This window comes from Aulonocara sp. 'chitande type north' Nkhata Bay, linkage group LG11 (assembly GCF_057382095.1).
Source record: "Aulonocara sp. 'chitande type north' Nkhata Bay isolate Kocher_YH1m ecotype deep benthic linkage group LG11, A_spYH_male_GT1.1, whole genome shotgun sequence".
Lineage (NCBI taxonomy): Eukaryota > Metazoa > Chordata > Actinopteri > Cichliformes > Cichlidae > Aulonocara > Aulonocara sp. 'chitande type north' Nkhata Bay.
In genome coordinates this window covers 9,075,544-9,101,345 of record NC_141354.1, presented here as the reverse complement: position 1 = coordinate 9,101,345, position 25,802 = coordinate 9,075,544, and the positions used below count along the sequence as shown (strand labels likewise).

Genomic DNA, 25,802 nt, shown 5'->3' with positions numbered 1-25,802 from the left:
GAGTAACTAAATTTAGGAAAGCTGGGTCAGGTTTCCTGACTTTGGGTGTCTCCTGTACAGAATACTGAGGAAAACGCCCCCCAAAGGGACATGTTTATAGTTCAGTGGGTCTGGGGTTCATTGTTTTGGGACACAATGCTTGGTCTGCCTGGAGCCAACCCTCAACATCAAACGACAGGGTTGAGTTTGCCCATAGCTGGCTAGAGGCCAGTCTCCCTGGATGTTATCAGGGGACACACACACCACAATCAGCCAGTCTGCAGAAGGCCAGCTACTGCTTAGATTCAGCTGCATGATCTCTGGAGGTTCAGAAACAGAGGCAAGTGATAAAGTATAGAAGCATAAAACTCCTGTAACAAGCGTGTTGCTCTCCCCTTGCCCTCCTTCAGCTTCTTTAGAAAATGCTAATAATAAAAACCATGTTAACAGTACAGGCCACACAAGTGTGTCGTAGAACTACACGTGAAGGATGAAGGTCTCTCTCTAAATGCTTTGTGTACTGTACATTCCACATCACCTGTTTCGGCTTGGTCCAAAGTAACTGATGCTTACAGGTGTGCTTGTACCATGTAGCCTTTTAACATGCACACACCAAACTCAGTGCATTTACATAAGCAGCTTTTCTAGTGTCATTCATGGGAACTACCTGATGATTTGGTTTCCCCAGAAACAATGCACTTCAAAAGTATTCCAGTCATTTTAGAGTTCTGTAACAATGATAAATAATTTTTGTGCAATCTATCTTTGCAAGAAGGGAAATGAGGGTGAAATGTGCATCATTTTTTTGGGCGTTGTTATTGTTTAGTCGTTATGGTATCGCGTTGTATCTCTCCACCTCTTTGATACTATTGTTATACATGACATGTCCTGGGAAAGCCCAGTGATAAAGACTATTCCCATTTCATGGCATATCACAGAAATATGGAGCCATTTTTCCAGTTTATTTTTGGGTGCATTAACATTTCTCAAGTATCTATTAGTCTTCATAAGACTACCGTGGGTCCTCTTGGTGCTATGTGAGACCTAAGGCTGTGGTGTTTATGAAAAAAGGAGTATCAGGGTGTTTATTAATCTGATATTGCTGCTTTAAGTCTTCTAAAGATATACCTGTTGAATATTTGCTATATTCCTGCAGTCAGCTGCTTTATATTTCCCTGCTTAACATTCAGGTCAGTGTGAGGAGAAGTTTGTTTGGAGTTCTCTTTTTACTTAGCAACATTCTTTGGCAAAAAAAAAAGAGGGGAAACCACTCGGGAGAGACTTAACAAGTGCCTGTTGCATACGACTAATGTATGGTGTTTTTAAACAACTATTCATGTCCACCAAAATGGTAAATTTATGACTTGTCATTGTGATTATACAAGCATAACAGACAACACTCACTCACATGGTGCAAAAAAAGAAGAAGAAAAGGCTTAAATACCATAAATGTACTGACATAATATAAATGCAATATTTAAACTCATTTACTGACAGGTATTTGAAAGCTGTCAGCTATATAAGACTGGGAGTTAATATTGCACAGCCTCACTGAAGATGAGTTATTTATATGCTATGTGTATATATATATATATATATATATGTATATATGGGGGTTGTAATTGTGTGGAGCTGAGCACTAGAAAAGTGTATTTTACATGAGTCATTTTACATATTGTAAAATGCACATGGCTTGTTATGGAAAATTAATAGATAATGTGTATATTCTCTTAACAAATTCAAATTGTTTACGAATATTCATTAAACAAATACCCATAACAACTTCTTCTGTTTGAAAAATGAAGGGAATCAATATTGTTGGCTGTATGTAATTGTCTGACCTTTTGATTCTTGGAACATGTTGTTTATTCCTTTTTTTTGCCTGCCTTGGTCACTCAGGGGTGATTCAGGGTCTTTCTATATCGGTCCATTGATGTAATCTGTTTGCAATGTTTGCAAATAAGAATTCCTGCTGCACAATGCAGCCACTAGAGTATTTGCCCTCACAGTGGGTGGTACACATGTCTCCCTGTCGCATACCCAACGGCAGCGATGGCTATTATGATCCAAACAATGGAAATCAAACATTGTGCGTTACTGGAAGCCACTTTAGATGCTATGTGTGATTAGCCTTATATATACATAACTCGTGTAGTGTTAGAGAGAACAGGCACAAAACACGGAACAACTTTTTTGTGTCGCAGTACATCGCCTCCGCAGCCTTTACAATGGACTCCACGAAATAGGTTTATTAGTGAAACAGGCACTGCTATTGTTTATTTTTTCCCTGAGGAGCACTCAACTCTCATCTAACACTCTGAGGAATTTTATAGATATGTGGAAGAAAAAAATCCCAACAACAACAAGACATCATGAACTGCTGTGAAATAAGAAAAATATGATGTGGGTCAGCCAGGGTGCTGGGGATTTAAGGGATAATGCTTTGTAATTGGTAAACAGGGTTTTCATACAAGAACAGTAGTCCTAGGTCACAAATTCCTGGATCCTAAACTTCACAGCAGGTATGGAGAACTTGTGTCTGTATGTCACTCTGTAAAAATGAAGTGAAAATTAAACTATGAGGGTCACAGACTGAAGAGATGCTGCAGAAAATGGGCTTTTACTGTAGAAGACAGACATTAGTGGATTGCATTTGAAAATTATTTTCCTATACTAGTTTTTATTTTTTCTGAACATAGTTGAAAATCAATTGTATTTTTATAACCTATTTGTATTATTTTAGAAATGGCAAACATAATCCCAAAGCCTTGAAATGCTGATACTGTGCAGTAAAACACTTTATATTTGAATGATAAAGGGGTATTTTCTCCTATGTTTAATGTAAGCACAGAGTCCAAACAGCCCCAGAAAAAAGATTTCCCCTTCAGCTAACAGTTGCCGAGCTTTTCTTTGCACCCTCCCCCTTCAGCTCTGAGGAGGGAGACATGCAAATTTATCTCCTGGAGGGGGTAAAAACTGCCTCATACCAAGCGTTTTCAGAGTCAGGCAAAAGGAAGGGAAAGTATAGTCTGAGCTTGAACTTTAGGACAAAATGCATGTTTCCATCTAGCCATTGCGTCTAGGGCTTATGTCTGCGAGTGCTGACTGAGACTAGAGAAAATAAGGAGGACTGTGCCACCTTTGTTGGACAATATTTTGTCCTTATCACTGAACCATGGGGGATCCAGTGAAGACATAACACAGGTAATTTTTGGGATATTACCTATTTACCACGGAGCATAGGTTTTATAGCTATTCTGTTATAAATATAGTCTAAGATCAACAAAGTTGTGGGGTTTATTGTTTTGTTTTTGTTTTTCCAGTTGGTTAGAATGTCTTCAAATTGTGTGCACAAAATATTGCAGCATAGAAAAAAATAATCTTTTTTTAACTGTTATTATTGTGGCTGTTGCAGGTCAGTAATGATTTTTTTAAATTATGTTAATAAATGCTCCACATCTTCCTATGCGAGCTCTAATATCGCGTTGCGTGAGGGTTTGACAGCTCCGAGCAAGTGTTTGTCAAGTTCACCATACTTCAGTTGAGCCAAACCGGAAAATGTTAATAAAAGCTGTAATTCTTGTTTAATTTCACTCTGACGGTTTCTCCGTTACTCAAAACGAATATGTCGGTTAATGTGGGTTTTATTTTGACATTTTAAACCGGATGTGTCAGCATTAATATGACGCTTCTGTCTGTGGGTCGGTCTTGCCGTTCGCCCTCCGCTGCTGTCGTCTGCTCGGTTGTAACAAATGGTCCGCTATAGGTGCCATCGAGAAAACGTCGAACGACAATAACTTGAACTACTCCATGGCAAATATCGTTTTCTCTTCTAGTCTCCCCACCACTCTTTAAAAATTCCGCCTAAAAAGAAAAAGCGTTCTGTCCCCTCTTTTGGGTTTTCAGCGGACGTAAGTAACGTTAGCTAACCGCGCTGTTAGCTTCCTATGAGTGTTAGCATGTTATTAGCTAAATGCACTGAGTAACGTGTCATTGTCTAGCTAAATACTAAATAAAACACACTAGCTATAACGTTGTTGTCAGTAGCATTCTTAAAAAAAACTTTGTTTTTATAAAACATGTTGGTACTAGGAATCCATCGTATATTACTGCGTAAGGAATACATCGTATATTACTGTGTAACTACCGCGGACACTAATGCTAATGTGCTCCATGAATTGAAAGCAAGCTGTTACAGTAACAAGAAATTTGACTCTGAAGTAATTGGTAATGAATGTTAAGTTGTAGTTAAACGTGGTTATAAGGGGCAGCATGATAAATAACACGGGGCAAGAGTGTTGTTGTAGCCATTGCTAATTAATTTATTCAAACCTGCTAATCTGGCCATCATTGCATCAGTTCCGGTGGTTGGTTCAGAGTAACTCAGACTAACAATTCACACATTAAAAACCACCTTAAAAAACACATATTAAGTACAGCATGTAAATACTGTTTTCTGTATCAGTGCTTTATGCGGGTATTCGTTAACTCGAGCTTACAATTCGTCTTTGTCAAATGGCGAAAAATATGGAAATCAGGGAATGCCTTTCTATTCTGGATTATCGTGCTAATGTGTGTAGTCATAACCCAAAGATCCATTTGGAGCCAGGAAAAAACCCAGTTTCCTCTACAGATTTACAGATTTGATTGTACTTTGGAGTACCACTGGAACATGTGTTAGCAGGGGAAACAATTGACTGATCATTGACTGAATCTGCTGTGCCTCACGTCCTCATCTGCCCCTTTGCAGGTGTACAACAACTACCCAGAGGATCTAGGGGCAGCTCTATACCGAGAGCCATTTGACTTCAACGCCGAGCCACCTTGGGATCCTAGCTGATAGTGGAGGAGTTCATCCCAGGACTCATCCATGTGAGTAAACTAGCTGGGGAATTTATGTATCCACTTTAATTGGAGGGCTGAGAAAAATCTCATAGCAAAAACGTTGAATGTGTGGTACAGTATTTGTGTTTGCATGGTGAAGAATTATTGCAGTTCTACGGTAACTGTCATGTCCTGACAAAAGGAGTAAACATTCAGCATGTCCCAGATCACTCAGTTATTTTAGATCTACTGTTTCAGATCTATTTTCAGCACTTGTATTAAAATAACAGGACACTGTTCAGGACTGCTTTTATCTGCACTGGCTTTGCTGTTAGATTTGTTTTCAGGAACAGAGAGAAATAATCTGAGCTATAACCCAACTAATATGCATGTATTTTCCTTGAGATTAAAGCTGGGTTGCATTGTATATTGTATGTTTTGTGAAGATAGAACAAGTGACCCAGTTAAGCATTTTCTAAGTTACATAAGGTCTTGGTTTATTTTCAAAGAGATATTAGTGTTCAGCCTTGTTCCATTGTGTTTTTAACCAGTGTTTGAGCAGTGATTTTATTTAAATTTTTTAAATGTATTTATTTTTTACTGTACACCACAGCAGTCATTGTTGGCATATTGCTAGTCTCCCCATGTAACCTTTCTACATCTGGTCTGGTCCAAACTACCATGACTGGTTGAAGTACTGTGCAACAGTACTGAAAGTAAAGTTGTGGCACAGACGCCGCCAGTATTGTACCTTTGTTAATGCCATCAAACGGAACATTTTCGGGTCACCGGCTCAGGGATTAATGGCGATTGTAAGGGGTAATTGATGATAAAGTAAATGAACCCTGTGCCCCAGACTATGTGTTTTCACAGCGGCTTTTAGGAAGAATAGGCCTCTTCCACAAAGCTATCCCATAACGCAGAACCTGTTCTCTGCTCTGATTGGATGCCCGTTGAGTTGAAAATGACTTCAGTTCAGGATTTCAAAAGAGGCGTTTAGGTTTCAGCAGCAGAGAACATCATGGAATATGCATTATCCAAAAGTGATTTTTGGTGCTGAACTTGGTGCTTTATGTTGGCTTTTCTCTTTTCCTTGTACAGTTTGTTGCATAAGTCTAGGACCCCAGGGGCTCGAGAGGGAGCGAGCAAGACCACTTCGCACTAGCCACATTCTTTATGCCTGTTGGATTTGAAGAAAACGGTTGAGAGGATGAAAGGAATCGCTGATGAACCGCAGTATTCTGTTGACCTGCTGGAAGGAGGCATGGCCCTCTGTGATGTTATTGACAATCACATTTATGAGCAAACACTGGTATGGGCTTCATCTTTAATAATATGTACTATTTCTTAATGTTTTAATATTGTCTCAAAACCAACAATTGTATTATAATTAGAGATGGCACGATACCACTTTTTTATGTCCGATACCGATACCGATATCATAAATTTGGATATCTGCCGATACCGATATGAATCCGATATAGTGTTTTTTAATCAACAAAACTGTTTTTTAAAATATCTTGCTGCATTTTGCAAGTCTGCAAGTTCATACTCAAGTTTAAAACAACAACTACACTAAAGCTATTCTGTTATACCTGTATACAAAAAAAATATTTCATAGTTCAGCAATACTGATCAATCTAATAAACTTAGACCTACACCATCCTCCCTATTCTGGTATTTTAAAGAGTACTTAGCGTAAATATTAAGCAACCTAACTAATAGGGTTCCAACTCCCAGCAACAACAAAAATAAATAAATAAAAAATAGGGAACCACCCCTCACGCGCCACCTCATGATGCTTAATCGACGTAATCAACCTTAATTTGATGCAGTGTGAAAAAAAATGCACAGAAATCAATTCTTTTTCAAGAAATATTAAATAGATTCAACATCTTTCTTCAACAAAATTGCAGACTGCACAGATGGTACCTTCCCAAAGTAAAAAGTACTATAGCTTACTAGGGTATATATATTAGACTTAATAGTCACTATATACAGTAATTGACTTCTATTCGTTTTACATCAAATTAAAACTTTGGGTGTCAGATAATTATTTATTAAAAGCTCGACATTTTAAATGAGAATAAGAAAGAAAAGTATGTCTTTGTGCCCCCTTTTCCCAGTTAATGCCCTATCGGCCCCCCTGGCTAAACTTTGCTAGATCCGCCCCTGCACAGTTACCAGCCGTCAGCTACGTAGAAAAAGATCCTGGAGTAGAAAGTAATATTAAATAAATTGTAACAACAGCTTATCAAGCTTAAACGTGCTGCTGTTGTTCAGCCGCTGGTTTCCTCTTTCTGGTGCAAAGTGGGCCAAAAACAAACAAGAGAGACTCGCTACAGAAAAGCCGATCAGCTGATCATTTAAGCAGTTTCACGATTGAAGTAGCAGCCGGAGAGCGAGAGGCAGTCGCTCGTTAAGCTTAACGTGGGAATGCTTTACAAACATTCAGAGATGGACTTACACACTTGCTTTACTTCTCTCGGGATAACTTTGTCGGAGATGAAATGCCAGGTTGCTAGCGAAGCTCCAAATGCTATCCAAACCACCGACAGGTCCCGCATGCCACAGCCGCTCTATCACGTGATGCATACTGCTCCGACGTGCTAACGTTCTGAGGCGAGTTACGGCGTGTTGCAAATTTTGTGAGGTGCTTTCGTGATATTTAATGGATCGGATTACATTTTTTATTTTTCTCCGATATCCGATCCAGTAATTTAGGTCAGTATCGGACCGATACGTAATATCGGATCGGTCCATCTCTAATTATAATGCATTGTTAACTAAAGGTTGTTAATTGACATACAGGCACACTTTTGTTTATGCTTGTATTGTAGATTAATGGATATACAATCTTAATGTGTTTTCTGACTCTTCCACACCTGTTTGTTTCCCTCTTCTCCAGTCTGAGAAAAATGCATTCTTTGTAGCAGATCTGGGAGTCATAATGAGGCAGCATGTTCGCTGGCGGACCCACATGTCCCAGATCAGACCATACTATGCTGTCAGGTGCAATAGCAGCCCAGCTGTGATTGAAGTCCTTGCTGCCCTTGGCACTGGGTTCATATGCACCAACAAGGTACTCTTTGACAGTGTGTGTTTTTGTCATTAGGGCTTTTCTCTGCTAAATATAAAAGCACATTTAGCACTAGTGTTGATCATCAAGCTGACCCGTGTTTCATAAGGCTGAGGCCCTGGTACGAATTCACCCCAAGGCTATTTAATGTGTGTCTTTCCAAGATCTTTAAATATTTTTAAAAGCACCACCAAGTGGTCACCACATGTCAATGCCCACCTTGTAAACATTATTTAATAAATATTTGTCTCTAATGCATCTGCCTGATGGGCATTGCAAGATAGATACAGGAGATCTATTACACTTATTTCAAATTCTATTTTCTTTCTTCTAGAGCAGCTTTGGCTGATTCAAAGTTGAAAATAATCCTTATTTATCTTATATTTGGCTTTGGTGCGGCCCCACTGTTAAGCCGCCGTCTGGCAATGGATTGACAAAGGATTGGCTCCCTACCCCTTACAAATGGAAGGTTGGGACAGCAGGTGGATTAGATTTCTATGCTTACAGCCAGAGCAATGATCCTGAGATGATCATTTAAAGGATATCCTATGAAGAGTAGAAAAAAACTGCTTAGAGACTGACCTTCTAGCTCACAGTTCTTTGTACATACACTGAAATTTTCAAACTAAGTGTAATATAAGCAAAAGATGACAAAAAAGCATAATAGGTTCCCTTTAATGGAATATTGCTTTGTCTGTGTATCTTTGTAATTCAGTCTGAACTGGAATTGGTGCAGAGCCATGGTATTCCCTCTGAAGATATCATCTACAGTGGTGTTTGCAAACAAGTTTCCCAGATTAAATATGCTGCTAAAAATGGCATTGACCTCCTGGTGTGTGATAATGAAGCAGAGCTGCGCAAGATTTCTCGCTGCCACCCCAATGCCAAGTAAGTTTTTGATAAGCATCAGTCCAAGTGCCAGTGAATATGTTAAACAACTGACCATGTTATCAGTCCATAGTAATTATCTGTTGGTTACACTATCGACCGTCATTCTGATAAGAAATCTACCTGCAAAACTGTTTGGTTCTGTGTAGTTTACTGCTCTGGTTTTATATCATAGATTAATCTGGATCGATTGTTTCCCCAAAACAGTAACCAAGTTATCTATTTCCTCTGTGATAATTTAGGCTGCTGCTACAGGTGTCAACGGAAGCGTCAAACCCGGACGATGACATGAGCATGACATTTGGCTGCTCACTCAAGGACTGCAGACATCTGCTGGAGAGTGCTAAGGAGCTGGGTGTGCAGGTAGCTGGGGTCAGGTAAGGACTACAGGAAGGACATGAAGAGAAATGCAAATCCAGGTTTTGTACTTAGACCACTGCAAGGATGGCACAGTTCTCCTGAACAAATTATTTAGTCAGTTTGTCTGCAAATGAAATTTAAACGTTAAGTTGCCAGTTTGATCACCGACTACCTCTTCTACTCCTCAGGTCTCACATTTCCAACTCCTGTGACGATGACCAGGTGTATGTTCATGCCATCTCCGATGCCCGTTGTGTCTTTGATATGGGGGTATGTGGTGTTAAATGATGCATTTTATTTGCAGTCAGCTCTATGACTGTTATTTGCATTTCTGTTGAATACAATTTTATGTTTTGGATGCTCCATAAACACAAGGTACTTTGTATAGACCCAAGTTATTAACAATTTTCTGTCTGCTTCAGGAGGAAATTGGCTTCAGCATGAAAATCTTGGACATTGGAGGCGGATTCAGTGGCTCTGAGGCCCAACTGGAACTGGTCAGTGCATTTCTATCAGATACTGCCCATATGGAAAAGATATATATAAATCTTATAAAGTTTTTATCTGACTTGTATGAAAAGCATACAAGAATGAAAACACATACACTCAACAAAAATATAAACGCAACACCTTTGTTACTGCTCCCATTCCCCATGGGATGGACGTAGAGACCTAAAATTCATTCCAGATACACAATATAACCATCCCTCCCAAACAGTGGTCACAAATCAGTCCAAATGTGTGGTAGTGGGCACATCTGCTATATTGAGATAATCCATCCCACCTCACAGGTGTGCCACATCAGGATGCTGATCTGACATCATGAGTAGTGCACAGGTGTACCTCAGACTGCCCACAACAAAAGGCCACCCTGGAATGTGCAGTTTTTTGCGCTATTGGGGGTCTGGGGACCCAGAACCGGTCAGTATCTGGTGTGACCACCATTTGCCTCATGCAGTGCAACACATCGTCGCATGGAGTCTATCAGATTGTCAATTGTGGCCTGTGGAATGTTGGTCCACTCCACTTCAATGGCTGTGCGAGGTTGTTGGATATTCGTGGGAACTGGTACACGGTGTCGTATACGCCGGTCAAGCACATCCCGAACATGCTCAATGGGTGACATGTCCGGTGAGTATGCTGGCCATGCAAGAACTGGGACATTCTCAGCTGCCATCTGCCCTGAACAATGTGAACCATGATTCATCCGTGAAGCGCACACCTCTCCAACGTGCCAGACGCCATCGAATGTGAGCATTTGCCCACACAAGTCTGTTACGGCGACGAGCTGGAGTCAGGTCAAGACCCCGATGAGGACGACGGGCATGCAGTTGAGCGTCCCTGAGTTTCTGACAGTTTGTGCAGAAATTGTTTGGTTGTGCAAACCAATTGTTCCAGCAGCTGTCTGGGTGGCTGGTCTCAGACGATCTTGAACCTGCTGGATGTGGAGGTCCTGGGCTGGTGTGGTTACACGAGGTCTGCGGTTGTGAGGCCGGTTGGATGTGCTGCCATATTCTCTGAAACGCCTGTGGAGACGGCTTATGGTTGAGAAATGAACATTCAATGCACGGGCGACAGATCTGGTTGACATTCCTGCTGTCAGCATGCCAATTGCACGCTCCCTCATTGCTTGTGGCATCTGTGGCATTTTGCTGTGAGACAAAACTGCACATTCCAGGGTGGCCTTTTGTTGTGGGCAGTCTGAGGTACACCTGTGCACTACTCATGATGTCAGATCAGCATCCTGATGTGGCATACCTGTGAGGTGGGATGGATTATCTCAATATAGCAGATGTGCCCACTACCACACATTTGGACTGATTTGCGACCACTGTTTGGGAGGGATGGTTATATTGTGTATCTGGAATGAATTTTAGGTCTCTACGTCCATCCCATGGGGAATGGGAGCAGTAACAAAGGTGTTGCGTTTATATTTTTGTTGAGTGTATAAGATCCCTTGAAAAATTATATAATGAAACTTGTATGTTTTGTATACTTACTAAAAAAATATATGAAAGTAATGAGAAAGTGGCCACTTTCATGAGTAAATCAAATATCTTTTTACTATTTCTTTTCCATATGGGTGCTAAAGACAAGCTTTGTACATTGTAGCTGTAGTAAGCACTAGCTGAACAGTAAGATAAAAGTGTCTGTCTTAAATGTTGAGAATATTCTAATATAGATTCATGCTTTAGCTGCTCACTGTGAAGCTGGATTTAAACTACTTTTCAGAGGCATGTGGGGGGAAAAGGAAGGAATGTCTTAATGTTAATTGTAACGGCTTCTGTCATCTCTTTTGCAGATTAATAGTGCAGTCATGTCTATGGTGGACCTATACTTCCCTCCATCTTCAGGAGTTTCCATCATTGCTGAGCCTGGTAACTTCTTCGTGTCCTCTGCTTTCACACTAGCTGTCAATGTCATCTCCAAGGAGGTGGTGGCACGTGATCCCCAGGACCAGGATCATGGTTAGTGGCAAGATACTCACTTAGGAACGGTAATGATTGTTAAGGACATACTCTGTAAAAACTGCATTCCAGCTGTAACTCGAGCAGTACACAATGCATTTTCATGCAGAAACCAGTGTTGTACAGCATGAAATGTATTATTATACTGGGAATTAGCAGTGCAGCTATGAATCAAACAGTAAAATGTAATTCAGAAACTTTTCTGCCCTCTTCTGAACAGATCTGTCTCCCAATGAAGAGCCAGCGTTCCAGTACACTATGAACGAAGGAGTGTATGGATCGTTTGCCAGCAAACTCTCTGAAGGACTGATATCTGCCCCATCTGTTCACAAGGTGAGTCTCAAAGATTCTCAATGGATCAGTATACACTTACTAGACACTTTAATAGGTACACTTTGGCAGTACCAGGTTGGACTACTTTTATCTACAAAACTGTTGCATAGATTTAACAAGGTGCTTGAAACTTGTGCAAGACTTTTTGGGCCACACTGACAAGATCGCAGCAAGCAGTTTCTGTAGATCTGTTGGCTGCAAATTCATAATGCAAATCTGTTCCACCACAAAGGTCCTCTGTTGGATGGATGGATAGCGAGACGGACGCATCCATCCAGCCAGCCAACAAAGGACCTTTACCTAACAAAGGGCCAGTTGAATGTGTAACCACAACACACAATACTTTCTCTATACTTCTCAATGTGTATACGGACTATATTATTAAATTAGGAACAACATCTTAATCAGCTACTGCCCACACATATACACATTGTAAAATGACTAAAATAATTATTGCCTTATTAGCAGAACACTTCCCTGGATGTACCGGTGTTCAGCAGCAGCTTGTGGGGTCCCTCTGGAGATGATCTGGACCAGGTACTGGAGCACTGTCTTTTACCTGAGCTCAACATTGGAGATTGGCTCATGTTCACACATGCTGGCTCCTACAGTCTGGGTCAACCACTGTGCTCCCCCACTGACTCACCACCACCCCCTGTGTACTACGTCATCTCCTCTAGAGACTGGTAAGTTTGGCAGTGATGGAGAAAATCTTTTCTGTGCAAGAATGTGGAGGTTATGGTCCTTGATTCCTGTTTATTTTCATTCACCAGGTTTGAGATGCAGGACACTGGTGTTACCAACGAGGCTATGCTTAAGAACTTCTCCCTGGTCCCGTACTTCCTCAATTCCTGCCAAACAGAGGCTGCACTGTCGGTCCCAGCTTAGGAAACATCTGACTGGGACCAGAAGTCTTTTCACTTTTCTCACTTGTTTCTGCTGCTAGCTTCCTTTGGTTCACATTCCCCTGGGGTCAACTCTCCCAGTAGTGCTTGAAATTGCCTGGACCAGACCATATTCATCTCACAGACCCCAGTGCACTGCACTTCTGTGTGGTCAGCCCTGGAAACCCTAAGTAGGTGTTAATTAGTATGCAACAAAATGGATGAGTCCAGAAAAGACAGTTTGGGGACTCCTCTTGAACTACAGTTTACACCCCTACAGTAGACATATAATACTTTTAAATGATTATATTTGACAGATATTATTATTCATATCTCCTTTGCTGTTGTCAGTCTTGTATATTATGTGTATCCCTGATTGAAGCAGTGTATTTATAAAAAGAAACACTTCTGAGATTATATAGAAAGTTTTGCCAAAAGATTTGTATTTTGTATTTTAATTTGTTGTGTAGGTTTTTTTTGTGTGTGCACAAAGGCTAGAATCCATTATTACATTTAAAAAGTGGCATCTTCATATTAAATTGAGAGCTTGCAGCATATCTTTGCTGTACATACAAAATGTTTGGCGTCACCGTGGCGTCAGTTTCTGAAAATTATTTGAAAGCTAAAAGGTGAGTGTCCTTAAATAAGGTGGTGTTTGCGTGCTTTTCCAAAGTGCTGAGCGTCTTGCTTCCAAGAATTGCAGGTGAGTGCTCTGCTACCTGACAGCCAAGCAGGTTTTATTAGACAGCATGTGCTGCAGATGGAACACAGGAAGTGCTGGTGGATAATGAATCGACTTACACTGAAAATGACATTGTTTCTTTACAAAAAATGATTTAAAAGACTACTGCAAGTTCTTTTTCTACTCATATAGTTTGAAATATTCTTCCAACATCTGTGTTGATAGAATATAGCAGTATTTCCTGACACCAAGTATACTTGCATTGTGTGTATCATATCTGTGAAACTGTCATAAATCTGTCTTAAGGCATGATAAATTATCAGGCACTTGCCTGCTTTTAACGTGTAGCTGTGCTTGTCTAAATGAAGAGTAATAAACACCCCACTGAGTGGACTGTAAATCCCAGTGTGTGTGTCTTATCAGAAATGCACAAATGTTGTAAATTGTAACTTCCTCCAGCTGTATGCATAGATAGAATTGGTACCCCTCAGTTTCACAGCCTGATAATTTTATACAGTTATCATGTGATGAGCTGAAGTGGGATACATTTTCAGGTATCAGAAGCATGTGGGAACCACAGAAAAGATTTTAAATTACAACTCTTAAAAAAGATGTGTTTAGGTTTATTAAGGAACTCTGTGTTTTGTGCAAGAAAAAGTGCAAAAATATTTTATACTGATTGTCATGGCACAAAAGAACAACATGTAACATTTTTTGGTCAAATATCACTGACAAAAAAGTAAACTCAGTAACATTTAAATACGTAACTACTCAGCTTATGCTAATGCAGTAGTTAAATGTAAACACTTTGATTACCTCGTTTATATTCAATTAGAATGATTACAGAACAGCAGTATAGCAAAGTTTGCACAATAGCCCTTTCATAAGGTGACGTAAAAAACATCTACAGTCTTGTGTGAGTCAGTCTCAACAGCGTAGAGCATGTCATTTGGTTTCACAGTGGGGTTTGTTTGTTATTGTTGCTGAAGACGATACTGCATGCAGGGAGTTCAGCAGCGTCCCCTCATCGCTGCCAGGTGTCTTCGGGCGTGCTTGGCAAGGTGGTCACTACGCATGAAGCGGCTGAGGCACATTGGGCAGGCAAACTTTTTTTCTCCCGTGTGGGTTCGGCGATGCCGGGACAGCTCATCGGAGCGAGCGAAACGCCTCTCGCAACCCTCCCACTTGCATTTATAAGGTTTCTCACCTGTTGGATAGTGGAGGCAGGAATAAGGACTTTTCTGAACATACTCCAACGGGTAAAACATTGCTATCATGACTAGAAGATCACACTTGTGCCATTTGCTTAAAAACTGCCATAGCATTCAAATACATATGCGTTATATTAACATTTAATTCATTTATCTCTTACCTGTGTGCATCCTCATGTGGGCCTTGAGATGAGAGCTCTTGAAGTAAGTCTTGTTGCAGTTCTCACGGGGACAAACGTGATTGCGTGCGCGGGCCACCTCTGGCTGCTGTGGGACACATCTTTGCTCCGATAAGGTGCGATGAGGCGCCGGGGCAATGGCAGCGAACTTTGGTCCACCATTGGTCACCGGTGCTGGTTGAATGTAGACAGGAGGAACAGGCGGCTGAGGGACAAGGAGCATGACGGGACCCTTTGCCACCTGACCCCCTACAAGGAAGACCTGAGCAGAAGAAGCCGTGTGTCCTTCTTGTTTGTGCTGCAGCTGCAGTGGCGTGTGCACCATGGTGATTGCTGGCAGTAGGTGTTGCTGCTGACTGTGCGAGTTTGTGACAGCGTTCTGCACAAGGGTGGCCAAAGAAGAGACAGGAACAATGTGGCAGTAGACAGGCACAGGCGAGACCAGAGCATCTCCAGCTGGGACAGACTGAGGCGTATTTTTATTTTCATTTAAGCCTAAAAGGCTTCCTGGGTTGTCTCCAGACTGAACAACATTTGGGGACGTCTTAGTGTAAGCTTGTGTTGTAACAGTCTCCTCAGAGTCTCTGCTATTCGGCTCATCTTTACAGTTCACATCAGTTTTAGAGTCCAGCATGTGAACCCGAACGACCTCTTCCTCCTTTGAGGAACGATTAAGGTTGGAGGAGCAGTGGAGGCCATCTGCAGTGTGACGGATCACACTGGTGCACTGGAAGCTCTGCTGAGCAGCGTGTTTGTGCAGAGACGTCACTTCTGTAGGTCGGTGAGGCTTCAGAGCTGGACCTGGACAGGCCGTCACAAAGTGGGGCGGGCTGTATGGTGGTGTCATGCACTGAGAAGAAAAGTCACATTATCAAAGTCAGTAATAAAGTTTCTCTTCTGTCCCAATACATCTACATTTACTAGAATCACGCAGTTACATAGAAACCATTTCATCCTAAACAAGGATCCCTTACAAACAGAGAGTCCTGCAGCACAGCAGAACTGGTGGTGACCTGGTCGTCCTCTGAGGAGTCTGAGGAGGGAGACAGAGGTCTGTAGTGCCTCACCCTGAAGTTTCGTGACTTCCAGTGCTTAGTCATGGACATCAGAGCCCGCACAGCTTCCATATCACCTGCACCCATGTCAGTTGGCTGGGATTCACCCTGGACGTCTGAGATGTTACAGTGATGCTCCTCAGACTTCATAGTGTAACTCTGGCAAAGACCAAATTAACTGTAATTTAAATTCATAACATTTCACGCAACGTAATCCAACAATGATAGCCTTCACTAAAAATAAGTGAATACATCACCTACGATCAAATTTACACTATGACCATTATCTCAGGGCCTTAAAGATTTTGCCAAAGAGCATGAGAGATAAGCATGATCAGCTGCTGCTCATCAGCGCGGTTGCCCTTTCACCTACTTTGCTGGGGGACAAAAGCAGCATGTGTGGTGGTTACAAAACAGACACACAACACCTACTGTAAGAACTCCTCCCTGCCCAAGCCCGGATCACCACACACAAGCTGCACCCGTAATCAAACTCCTCAATAACTATTGATGAAGCCCACCAGACTGTCTGACTAATTAGCTGCTGACAACCACTTTATCAACGTGTTTCTACACGAACATTAAACACGTAAGAAGAAAAGAAAACACTATGCTAAACCGTAAATATGACGAAGCTAATATGTACTTACATATATGTATGAGTGCGTCAAGTGTTCAGGAAACAGGTTTAATCCCTAGACGCGCGTCCACAAGTCTCGTGCGAACAACTTAAGACCAGGCAAGTATGTTTCCTAATTTCCTCCACAGCCTCGTTTCCATTCATCGTTTCAAATGCGGTGGGGGAACAGATGGGCGTGGCCCGAAGCCGCGCCCAATGGGACGCAAAGGTGTGTTTTAGGGTAGACCAATGGTGCGGGGGCACCGTGCGTGATCAGGGGCTGAAGGCACCGTGGAGACTGCGTGGTACACAACAGCAAGGGAGTGTGAGAAAAACCCCCACCCCCCAACCCACACACCCACCTTGCAAATAACTGGCGTTTTTAATGAGTAACTTTGCCCTGACGAGCAGACGCTCACCATCTGTCTTGGCTAATCATCACTATGACACTTGGAGTGAAGACAGTGAGAAAAGATGCTCATTATGAGATAGCAACAGGTAGGTAATTAATATAGCACTTGTTACTATTTAACAATCTTCAGATAAATCTATCTAAATGAAGCTACTATTTAATTAAAGTAGAGAGGCAGGGCCATGGATAAAGGGGGGGACCTGTGGTGGAAATATTTCCTAATATATCTTCTTAATTCATCCATTAGTGGAAATTATGTGAACAAGTGCTTCAGACCCCCCCACCCCCTTTTTGTATAATACCCCCACCCCTTCACTGCAATTAACTAATCCTCCTTTACTTTTCAAAAGTGAAATAACACCAAATAATTTCTACTATTATTCATTACCATTAATCTCATTCAGAGTTGCAACCAGACTACATTTTGTTAGTGCCAATGTTTTGTGTGTAAATCTCGTCCCCCACTTTGTTGCAAGGCAGCTGTGTTTTAATCATTTCACCTGACAGGAAGAAGGTTCAGATAATTTGGTGCTTAAAGCAACAACAATACATTTCACATATTAAAGATACTAAATGCTACCAGTGAATAATGTGAATAGGCTACATCTCTTGAGTAATTTTTGGTTTTTTATTTCTTCTCAAAATCTCCCCCAATATAGATATATATTAATGTGACTGGTGTTTAAATTAGCAGACCCTTGTCTTTTGTGGAAAGAGGTCAGCCAACAGGAGATGGGTTCAGCCACCCCTCTGGATTAGGTAAGTGTCAGCTGTCTAGACCTTCCTGCACAGCACAGAGAACCGGGACAAAAGGCTGGTTGTAGACACACAATGGGGAAATACACACACAGACACACAGCCCATTTGACTGTGTCTGGCATTGTTGGGATGTTCCTCAAAAGCATATTTGCTGGAACAGAATAAAAGTGTGACCATGCAATGCATAAAGATTTCATTTGTAACTTTATCAAGCTCCCTGAAACTTGCATTCAGTGTCTCAGAACTAATAAAAAAATATGAATTAAGTATTTTCTGATCAGTAATCCAACTTATAGTGCATTGCAACTGGCCAATCCGCAGCTCATAAATCTACATGAATCATGTTTGCATGTTGAGTTTATTGCAAACAATTTAAAGATGAAAGATAGGAGGAAAAATAATGAAGACTCCTGTTGTACACAGGGGTCTTCATTATATTAGAAATGTATGATAAATGTGGTACTCTCTAAGGTGGGTGTACTTTGTGATTGACAAGCAGCTGCTGCATGAGCATGCAGTTTAATTCCACCTCATCCTTGGTTTGCAAAACAGCTCAGCTTAAGTGAGAGGTTATGGCATAAAAGAGGATCCTGTGGCATTTTGTTGTTTTTTCATCATCCTTTCATTTGATTTAACTCATGTGGCAATATATTGCCTTGTAAGCTGTGCAGAAATCTATGATTTGATGTAGGTTGTGCACACAGTTTGTGCAAAGTCCTTCACCGCTCAGCACCCTTCTTGAAACCTTTAATGGGCAGTTATTCTGAACCATTATAAAGTACTTTAATAGTCGCCAGTCAAATCAGGTGAAAACCGCTTAAAATAGTTTGAAGACTGTGCCCCAAATAAAGCACCATCTTATCTGTGCTGGTGTGGGATTTTCCTCATAGATTACATTTCAGGACTGGCTGAATGCTCTTTCTCTCTTTTTATATAGTTTTTTTTTGGTTTGTGCAGGCGAGTGCATGTTAAGAGGTAGAGCTACATTCTGTCCTTCCCTAGTCCTGCAAAGATATGCTTCTGCCAGCACTAAGAGAAGTTATTTTAAACTCATACTCTTCAGCTATTGATCATGTTACCCCAGTCAGTAAAACATGGGCTGAAGTGATTGTGGGCTGACTGACAGCAGCTTGTCTGGGTTCACTGATGAAAACAGTCTAGTTTTAAGGTGTAACAACTGGAAAACCTCTGATTATACCGAGTAGGATATCTTGTCTCTGGTGTCTCTGCGTGCAATAAAACTTTATTCATTGAGTTAAATTTGCAGCCTAAAATGTGCACACTTTCTAAATCCTCAAACCTGCTAACCTTTCTCTGATGATAATGCAGTTTTCTGGCCCTGACTCTTTGTACCCATATTTAAGAACTCCAGGGGTCATTTAATAACCCAGTACTCTCCTACCTAAAAATAGCTCTGGTTTGTTTGTCTACTCCCTTAAAAAAAGGTACAGGGTGTTTTTTTTTGGAGCAATGGCCTTGGTTTAAATAACCTCTGTGTTGAATTCAGTAAACACAGATAAAAGTTACGCTCTTCTCTCATCTGGTTGGTTGATGTGGTGCATACAAACTTGAAGAACAACGTATGATCGAATAATCTAGTGAAAATTTGCTCACTTACATATGAAGTAACATCCATGTGGGTAATTTTGAGTCAGATGGTTGCATTTCTCTTTGCTAGAGCTGAGTGGAAACTTGTGCTGTACTTTGCAGATAAAAGAGGAACCTGACTTGGGGCAGAAGTGCAAACTCTTATTTTCAGTTCCAGCTTTGAAGGGCGACTCTCCATGAGCTTATCAGAATGCATAAATATCCTGAAAAAACTCTGCAGCATTTTTGTGTTGGCAAATAATCAGAAGAGCAGCGCAGGAAGGACAGCTGTCATCACTATAACTGTCTCACATTATTATCAAAGGTAAACCATGCCACCTACTGGTGAGATAAACTGCAGCTTTCGGGGGATTGTACGTGTATAACCAAAATATGAGTAGGAAATCATTGTTTTGTATAGGCTGTTTTCATTTATTTATTTGTCTTTTAACAATGCAATTTTTGGGAGGGGACAGGAAACACAAAATCTGTATTTCAGGAAATTGGAAAATTCTAATCTTATCATTTGCACCATGCACTGAACAGAGGCTCATTCACCCCTCCTCTCCCAAATGGCTATCTCTTGACTATAGCTCCTTTGCTCACATCCAGGACATGCATGGGTCAAGTTTTAAGCTCTGCTTAAACTAGAGTTTCCTTTTGACAATGTTATAATGGTAACCTTGTGCTTAAATTAGAGTCTTCTACTTTTTCTTTCTTTCAAACAACAGAAAATTATTTCCTTAACTCAACAGGGCTTAAATAGACTGGGAATACCGCACTAACACAGTTTTCTATGGGAGGGAGATCAGCTGTGCACAGACTCCCAGTGGTCTTCCATTTATAGAGCTCAGGTTTTAGGCGGTTCAGTTTGAAATATAAACCAGTGTAAGAATAGCAGCAATGATCTGAGGGTCATGATTTTTTGTTTCACTTTTTTTAACATCTGTTTCATCTCTGCTGCCACAAATACAGATACGAGTATTGTGGCATGAGGAGAAGAAAAGTGGAGTTCCTGCTTTATACACTCAAAAATAAAATATGCCCAAAATGCTGACTTTAATTTGATATAATGTAAATCTTACAAGTAATTTTGTTACATAAGAGCAATGTACAAATGATAATAGAACAATGACATTTACTTGATTGGTGTACATTCAGTTTATACCAAGCATATTTTTTCTTAATTATTAGATATTTAAAAAAAAAACAAAAAACATTTGATTTGATATATTTCAGTTGCATTTTTTATCAACATTATTGCTATTAATGAATACATTTTTAATGTATATTTACTTTTACTTTATTATATAACAGACATTTCCCTGTAGTGAGATGGGTATTCTTATTAATTTTACTTAGATACTACTTAAATAAATACATATTAACTTATTTACTTACATTTGTCAGTTAACGAGCTCTTCATCTTTATTTTTAATTGAGTTCTTTCTTTTTTTAATTTAGGAGCTGTCTTGTTTTATGATCTTGCCCAGAATTAGGGATGAATAAAGTACATCTGATCTTTTATTACAAATAATGTTCATTATATGCCAAAATAATGGATTAATAGTAAGTGTTGGTTGGGTTTTTTTGTTGCTGTTGTTGTTTTGGATATTTGTTATATAGCAAAAAAATGAAAAACCAAACACAGGATTAAATATACCTATTTCCAAATGGATTGAGAGTATAATCTGATTTTGTTTTTATCCCTGAGCAGAATTTATGAAGGTCTTAAAATGTAGTTTTGCATCTCAATATAATAATTATTCTTATTTTTAATTTAGTCATAATTTTACTTTAGTCATAACAGATTTATACTTTGCTATTATAAATCAAAATGCGTAATCTTTTTAAGAGGCCCCAAATAACCCAACAACAATCCCCATGTCGCCATATTGCAAGTACTTTTGAGTAATAAATAATTACTTATATAAAAAATTATAATTTTATTTTCAGATTTTGATGTTGCTCTTACTTTATCTGCAACAAATAATATTTGGTTTACCAGCTGACGGTAAATTAACAGGACAAATCACAATTTTAAACATTTTTCAGAAACATCAGCAGTCTGCAAAATTACTCTGACAACTGTAAGGTGGTTGGATGTATTGGGAGTACAGAGCAGTAGTGGACGGTTTTGTGGAGTGGTCTGGGAGGAATCATCTGCTTCCGAGAGATGGTGATGGAGTTTAGAAGGAAGAGGACAGCCACACAACCCAGTCCTGGGACAAGACGTTGGTGTGGTGCCAGGGTGCAAGTATCTGGGGATCCACATAAACAACAGACTGAATTGGAAGACCAATAAAGAGGCCATATACAAAAGGGGATGATGAGGCTCTGTTTGCTTTCAGTGTCCACAGCAAATTGTTCGAGATATCAGTCTGTACTGGCAAGTGCAGTGTACTTTGGTGTGGTCGGCTGAAGGAGTAGCATCAGAGGTGGTGATGCTACCTCTGATGGTAGCATAAAATGATTAGAGAGGCTGGCTCTTTTGAAACTGTGGTGGTGAGGAGATCACTGAACAAACTATTATCAGTCTTAGGTAATCCTCGACTGCAGCACTTAACTAGACAGGAAGCAGAGGGGCTTCAAGGAGCTGATTCAGATACACACCTATTACAGAAACAGGAAATCTTTCACACCTCGTGCTATCACTCTATATAATACAGTTTATCTGTCTAGCAGAATGACATCTGATATTATTATTATTAGTATTATTATTATTTTGTTGTTTTTTCATCATCCTTTCATTTGATTTAACTCAAGGATGAAATTTTGCAAGTAGGGGCAAAGTATACTTGTCATTAATTTCTTCATTAATATTTTATTATTCATAAATATCGTTTTACAAAGAGGCGAGCAAAAGCAAATCGCAAACAACATACAAGCAAAGAATTCAATTCAGTTACTAGTTACAGACACGCACAGAGGCCTGCATAACCACACGTGTTCACAGGGAGAAAATAGCCACAGTACAGTGGACGGTAGCAAAGAATTCAAGTTGGGTAGCTTAAACGCTAAAGCTAATAGTGCTAGCTGTGAAACATTATTATAACAACAGCAGTCCAGTTCATCGTGTTAGCATTTTAGGCTGACATTAATACATTTCTTACCACTGATTAGTTACCGTGTTATGCATTGTACATACCTTTTTTAACTGAATGGCTTTAGAAAGAATATTTTATCTATGATTAAACATTTTGACTTGGAAGCAGACAATAAAGCTAGATTATAATGACGCAATTCTTAATAGAAAAAACTATACCGCTTGTAACTGCACAAAAGGCACAAATTTGTGCTGCTTCTTTTTCGTTGATATTCTATTTTAAAACCAATTGTCTCATCTTTTTCTATTCTATTGTTCCAGCTTTTAAAGAGGTAACCTCGCAAAATTTAACCCTTTCTTTGACCTTCATAGTGCTTTAGTGAACATATGAACACCTCGACTGCCTAACAGACAAAACATACTAAGATGCAATAGGTGCACTGGATTAGAACAAAGCCTTCGGAGTGTGGAAGTGCAACGCTTGGCTTTTTGTTACAGATGTCTTTCTTCTCGAGGCCAGCCCCATCCAATTTTTTTATTTCCTGTTTGTGCTAGAGGTCCAACCAGCGGAGCGAGTGCATGTGCACTAATCAACACACACAGAAGAAGCTGGTTAGAGTTAAGATGGCGGCATGTGGGTGAGGAGGCTGGGATCTAACTCGAGCTTTTTCGCCCTTAAAAGATTCCTATGAATCCTCATATATACAGTAATCGAAAGAGTACCCATTTCCACACGTCTCGGTGTGATTTTGGATTAGCCCAATGACATCTATACACTTCGTGGTTCACCCGTTGCCCGGGACCGAGGATCAGCTCAATGACAGGTATTTTGTTGCGGCCCGTAGAAAAAGAAGACTTGAAATCAATATTTATGTGCGGGCAGCATTGCTTAGTATTCGAGGTAATATTTGTGCTCGATGTTGACATTGTCATGTGAATATGTTCGGGTTTAAATTATTTAAATGACCCCCCCACTCGGGGGGTAAAACGAGGCCCGGCATTTTGAGGGATCCTTGTTAGCTTGCTGCTACCTAAACAGAGTCATTTGCTAACATGCTAACCTGTTAACTGGCTTTCAGTCGAATAGCTAACGCTAGCTGTCGGTTTCCTTGGTTCTCTGGATGGATTGGCTCTTAGTCAAAGTTCCGCGGTTGGGGGATGGGGTAAAGAGAGGGTATTAAAGGTTGTAAAACACAGCTTTGTACACGAAAAAGATTTCAATTTTTTACTGTTACCATATACGCTCTTTGACAAGTGTCATTGTTTTCTTTGCGAGCGTCTTGTTGATTTACCGTGATCTATGCAGCGGCTAACGTCAGCTTACCGATAGCTAGCTGCTAATGCTAGCAACCTAGTTAATTCGCTACCACGCTCTTAAGAAAGCCAAATATTTGCATTTCAGGGCGTTTGTGGAAGGGTCTTCTTTTTCTTGACGCTTCATTAAGCATTTAATTACTAACATCATTTGAAATTTTGTCACCGCTTGTCTGCTTTTAGCATTGCGCACTGAGATAAATATCTAAAATATGCAGCGAAGTACTGTTAGCACCATCGCATTCAAATTAATCTTGTTATTGACTTTAATAAGGTGGCAAACCAAGGCTTTTAAAGTTTACGGTCTGTGCTGGATTCTAAATTGCCCTGAGTGCTCACACGCGACATTTTAAGTCTTTTCACTGTTGCCTTAATACAATGTGGCACTGCACAGTGTATTTGGCCACATACTACATTGTTGCTTGGAACAAAGTGCTGTTATGCATCACTCTGACTTTATGGATTTTTAGTTCTGGACTGAAGCGGTCCCTTATCGGTGGGTTTAGCGAGGGTGTCCAGGAGATTGTTTACGACCCTTTTTTTTTTTTTTTTTTGGCAGAACATGCGATTTATGATTAAACTATTTATAACACCCATTGAGACTTAACTGATTAATGAGCTGCACTACTTAAAGACAAAGAGGTCAAGAAGTCAAAGTGTTTTTAGAATGACCTTGAGATTAAATACTGGTTATGGGCACGGGAGGATTTAAACATCCTCTGTTGGTTGATGTACGGTCCAAATCTGCGGGGATCAGCTTTGGTCTGATTGACAGGAAAGCGCAGTTTGCTCTTGATGGTCAGAGGCACCGCTGAAACATCTTGATTGTATGGACTATTCCTTCCTTAAAAGAGGTCAGGCTTTTTCGATCCCCAGGCATTCATGTCATTGCATGCTGCTGTCACCATGTGGTGCTATGCCCCCCCTCCCTCCCCCCCTCCTCCACTCACTCTCTCTCTCTCTTCTCCTCCATGAATTTGCAGTTGTCAAAGCAGATAAGTGCTTCTATCTGACATAAAAAGGCTTAGTCCAGCTTGCCTAGCATGAATATCTGGTCAGATTTCTTTGTTTGACCTGAGGTTTGCTTGCACACATTCATTTAGGACAGTGAAATGGCAAATGGCATTCCCCTGTAGTGAGATGGATATTTTATGTGGGGGTTTTTTCTGCTGCGGTGAAACAGTTTTAAATGGCTCATTGAAGGGAATAGACTTGTCTGTGCTAGGGTACTACCATTTGTTTGATGGGAAGGGTAGTGAATGGCTGACCTGGATGCTTTGTGAGTCATTTTCTCTTACTTTTTTGCAGTGTTAGGAGTGAGGCATGAGCTTTTAATATGTTCTGTGTCTGATGAGAATTCTGCCTGTTCTGTTGTTATGTCCCAGTGGTTTAGAGGCATTGGATGTAATTTAAAAATATTTCCTGTTTATATTCTACCTTGCATTTGATTGCTTTCTAAAGGGTGGAATTAGATTGCATATTTACTGGCATTTTCTGACATTCTGCATAGGCTGTGCATCTATTTTAGTATACATATCTTTTTTTGTATGTCTAAGTAGTGAGATTTATGTGATTTTGCATGTTTGGCCTTGACAGTAACATGTACATTGTGATGCTTTTTGTTTTTCTCACATCTTGGAGTTTGCATTTTGAGTTAGGTCACTCATCACATCACCAGTGATCTTTTGCACTTAAGAGTTCAGGAAACTGTGCAATCCAGACCTCGTGTGTGCTGAAGCATGATTGGATAACTGCATTTCCTTGAGTGTGTGAGGTGCAAATGGGTTTCATGACATGGGACACTTCTTCATAAAAGAGACTGATAGTCTAAATTAAGTATGGAAGTTGATGTCTAATTTCTTTCTTTCTTTTTCTGTGCTGATTTTTAGTGGACTGCAGAAGCACAGAGTTAGGCTGCCTATTTCAGAAAGTTATAAAACAGAGTATTAAAAGTTTACAGCAATCCTTGAATGTTTTTTTTTTTTTTTTTTTTTTTTTTTACCAATTAAAACGATTATTTTGGACTGGCAAGACAGACAACTGCTTTTCATTGTGTCAGTGGAAGATTTTTATTTTATTTTTTTATTGTCAGGTGGTTCTGGGGAAAAAAAAAATCAGTATCT

The 25,802-nt window shown here is 40.2% G+C and overlaps 3 protein-coding genes and 1 long non-coding RNA gene across 18 annotated transcripts in view; 3 read left to right on the top strand and 1 right to left on the bottom strand.

The window, feature by feature from the left end:
- Positions 1 to 2,986: 2,986 nt before the first annotated feature.
- On the top strand, positions 2,987 to 13,897 carry LOC147318458 (antizyme inhibitor 1-like). 3 transcript variants are annotated; one of them, XM_086310410.1, is made up of 12 exons: positions 2,987 to 3,183; positions 4,730 to 4,851; positions 5,905 to 6,115; positions 7,712 to 7,885; positions 8,598 to 8,770; positions 9,013 to 9,147; positions 9,319 to 9,400; positions 9,553 to 9,627; positions 11,433 to 11,598; positions 11,819 to 11,931; positions 12,397 to 12,617; positions 12,705 to 13,897. In XM_086310410.1, exons 3-12 carry the CDS (start codon positions 6,014 to 6,016, stop codon positions 12,817 to 12,819), a joined length of 1,356 nt encoding a protein of 451 aa, XP_086166536.1. In that variant the 5' UTR covers positions 2,987 to 3,183; positions 4,730 to 4,851; positions 5,905 to 6,013; the 3' UTR covers positions 12,820 to 13,897. The 3 variants fall into 3 exon arrangements, with proteins under 3 accessions (XP_086166536.1, XP_086166537.1, XP_086166535.1); XM_086310411.1 differs by lacking the exon at positions 2,987 to 3,183 and adding an exon at positions 3,636 to 3,890 and having other exon boundaries at positions 12,400 to 12,617; XM_086310409.1 differs by lacking the exon at positions 2,987 to 3,183 and adding an exon at positions 3,638 to 3,890.
- A 186-nt stretch (positions 13,898 to 14,083) lies between these two features.
- On the bottom strand, positions 14,084 to 16,777 carry LOC147318457 (Krueppel-like factor 10). Of its 2 annotated transcripts, none has more exons than XM_086310413.1 (4): positions 16,593 to 16,777; positions 15,955 to 16,101; positions 14,870 to 15,737; positions 14,084 to 14,704 (listed from the first exon to the last, which is right to left on the bottom strand). In XM_086310413.1, the coding sequence occupies exons 2-4, from the start codon at positions 16,090 to 16,092 to the stop codon at positions 14,508 to 14,510; spliced, it is 1,203 nt and encodes a 400-aa protein (XP_086166539.1). In that variant the 5' UTR covers positions 16,093 to 16,101; positions 16,593 to 16,777; the 3' UTR covers positions 14,084 to 14,507. The 2 variants fall into 2 exon arrangements, with proteins under 2 accessions (XP_086166539.1, XP_086166538.1); XM_086310412.1 differs by having other exon boundaries at positions 15,862 to 16,101; positions 16,593 to 16,772.
- Positions 16,778 to 16,824: 47 nt separating this feature from the next.
- LOC147318456 (uncharacterized) lies at positions 16,825 to 21,626 on the top strand. 2 transcript variants are annotated; one of them, XR_015131463.1, is made up of 4 exons: positions 16,825 to 17,059; positions 17,668 to 17,732; positions 19,443 to 19,644; positions 21,375 to 21,626. It is a non-coding gene; the product is annotated as an uncharacterized LOC147318456 (long non-coding RNA). The 2 variants fall into 2 exon arrangements; XR_015131462.1 differs by having other exon boundaries at positions 16,971 to 17,059; positions 17,665 to 17,732.
- A 1,185-nt stretch (positions 21,627 to 22,811) lies between these two features.
- ubr5 (ubiquitin protein ligase E3 component n-recognin 5) overlaps positions 22,812 to 25,802 on the top strand; it is a 30,577-nt gene continuing 27,586 nt past the window's right edge. For 6 of the 11 annotated variants that reach the window (XM_086310400.1, XM_086310403.1, XM_086310399.1 and 3 more), the window contains exon 1: positions 22,813 to 23,189. In XM_086310400.1, coding sequence (XP_086166526.1) covers positions 23,128 to 23,189 — 62 coding nt within the window. In that variant the 5' untranslated portion in view covers positions 22,813 to 23,127. Of the gene's footprint in view, positions 23,190 to 25,802 lie in introns of all 11 variants that reach the window. The other 5 variants (XM_086310407.1, XM_086310406.1, XM_086310405.1 and 2 more) reach the window with 2 other exon arrangements.

Coding starts and splice junctions, on each gene's coding strand:
- LOC147318458 (XM_086310410.1), top strand. CDS start 6,014: ATGAAAGGAATCGCTGATGAACCGCAGTATTCTGTTGACCTGCTGGAA. Junction 11,599..11,818: donor TCCCCAGGACCAGGATCATG/GTTAGTGGCAAG, acceptor TCTTCTGAACAG/ATCTGTCTCCCAATGAAGAG. Junction 11,932..12,396: donor CTGCCCCATCTGTTCACAAG/GTGAGTCTCAAA, acceptor TTGCCTTATTAG/CAGAACACTTCCCTGGATGT.
- LOC147318457 (XM_086310412.1), bottom strand. CDS start 16,092: ATGAAGTCTGAGGAGCATCACTGTAACATCTCAGACGTCCAGGGTGAA. Junction 15,738..15,861: donor TGCTGCAGGACTCTCTGTTT/GTAAGGGATCCT, acceptor TTTTCTTCTCAG/TGCATGACACCACCATACAG. Junction 14,705..14,869: donor CCACATGAGGATGCACACAG/GTAAGAGATAAA, acceptor ACTATCCAACAG/GTGAGAAACCTTATAAATGC.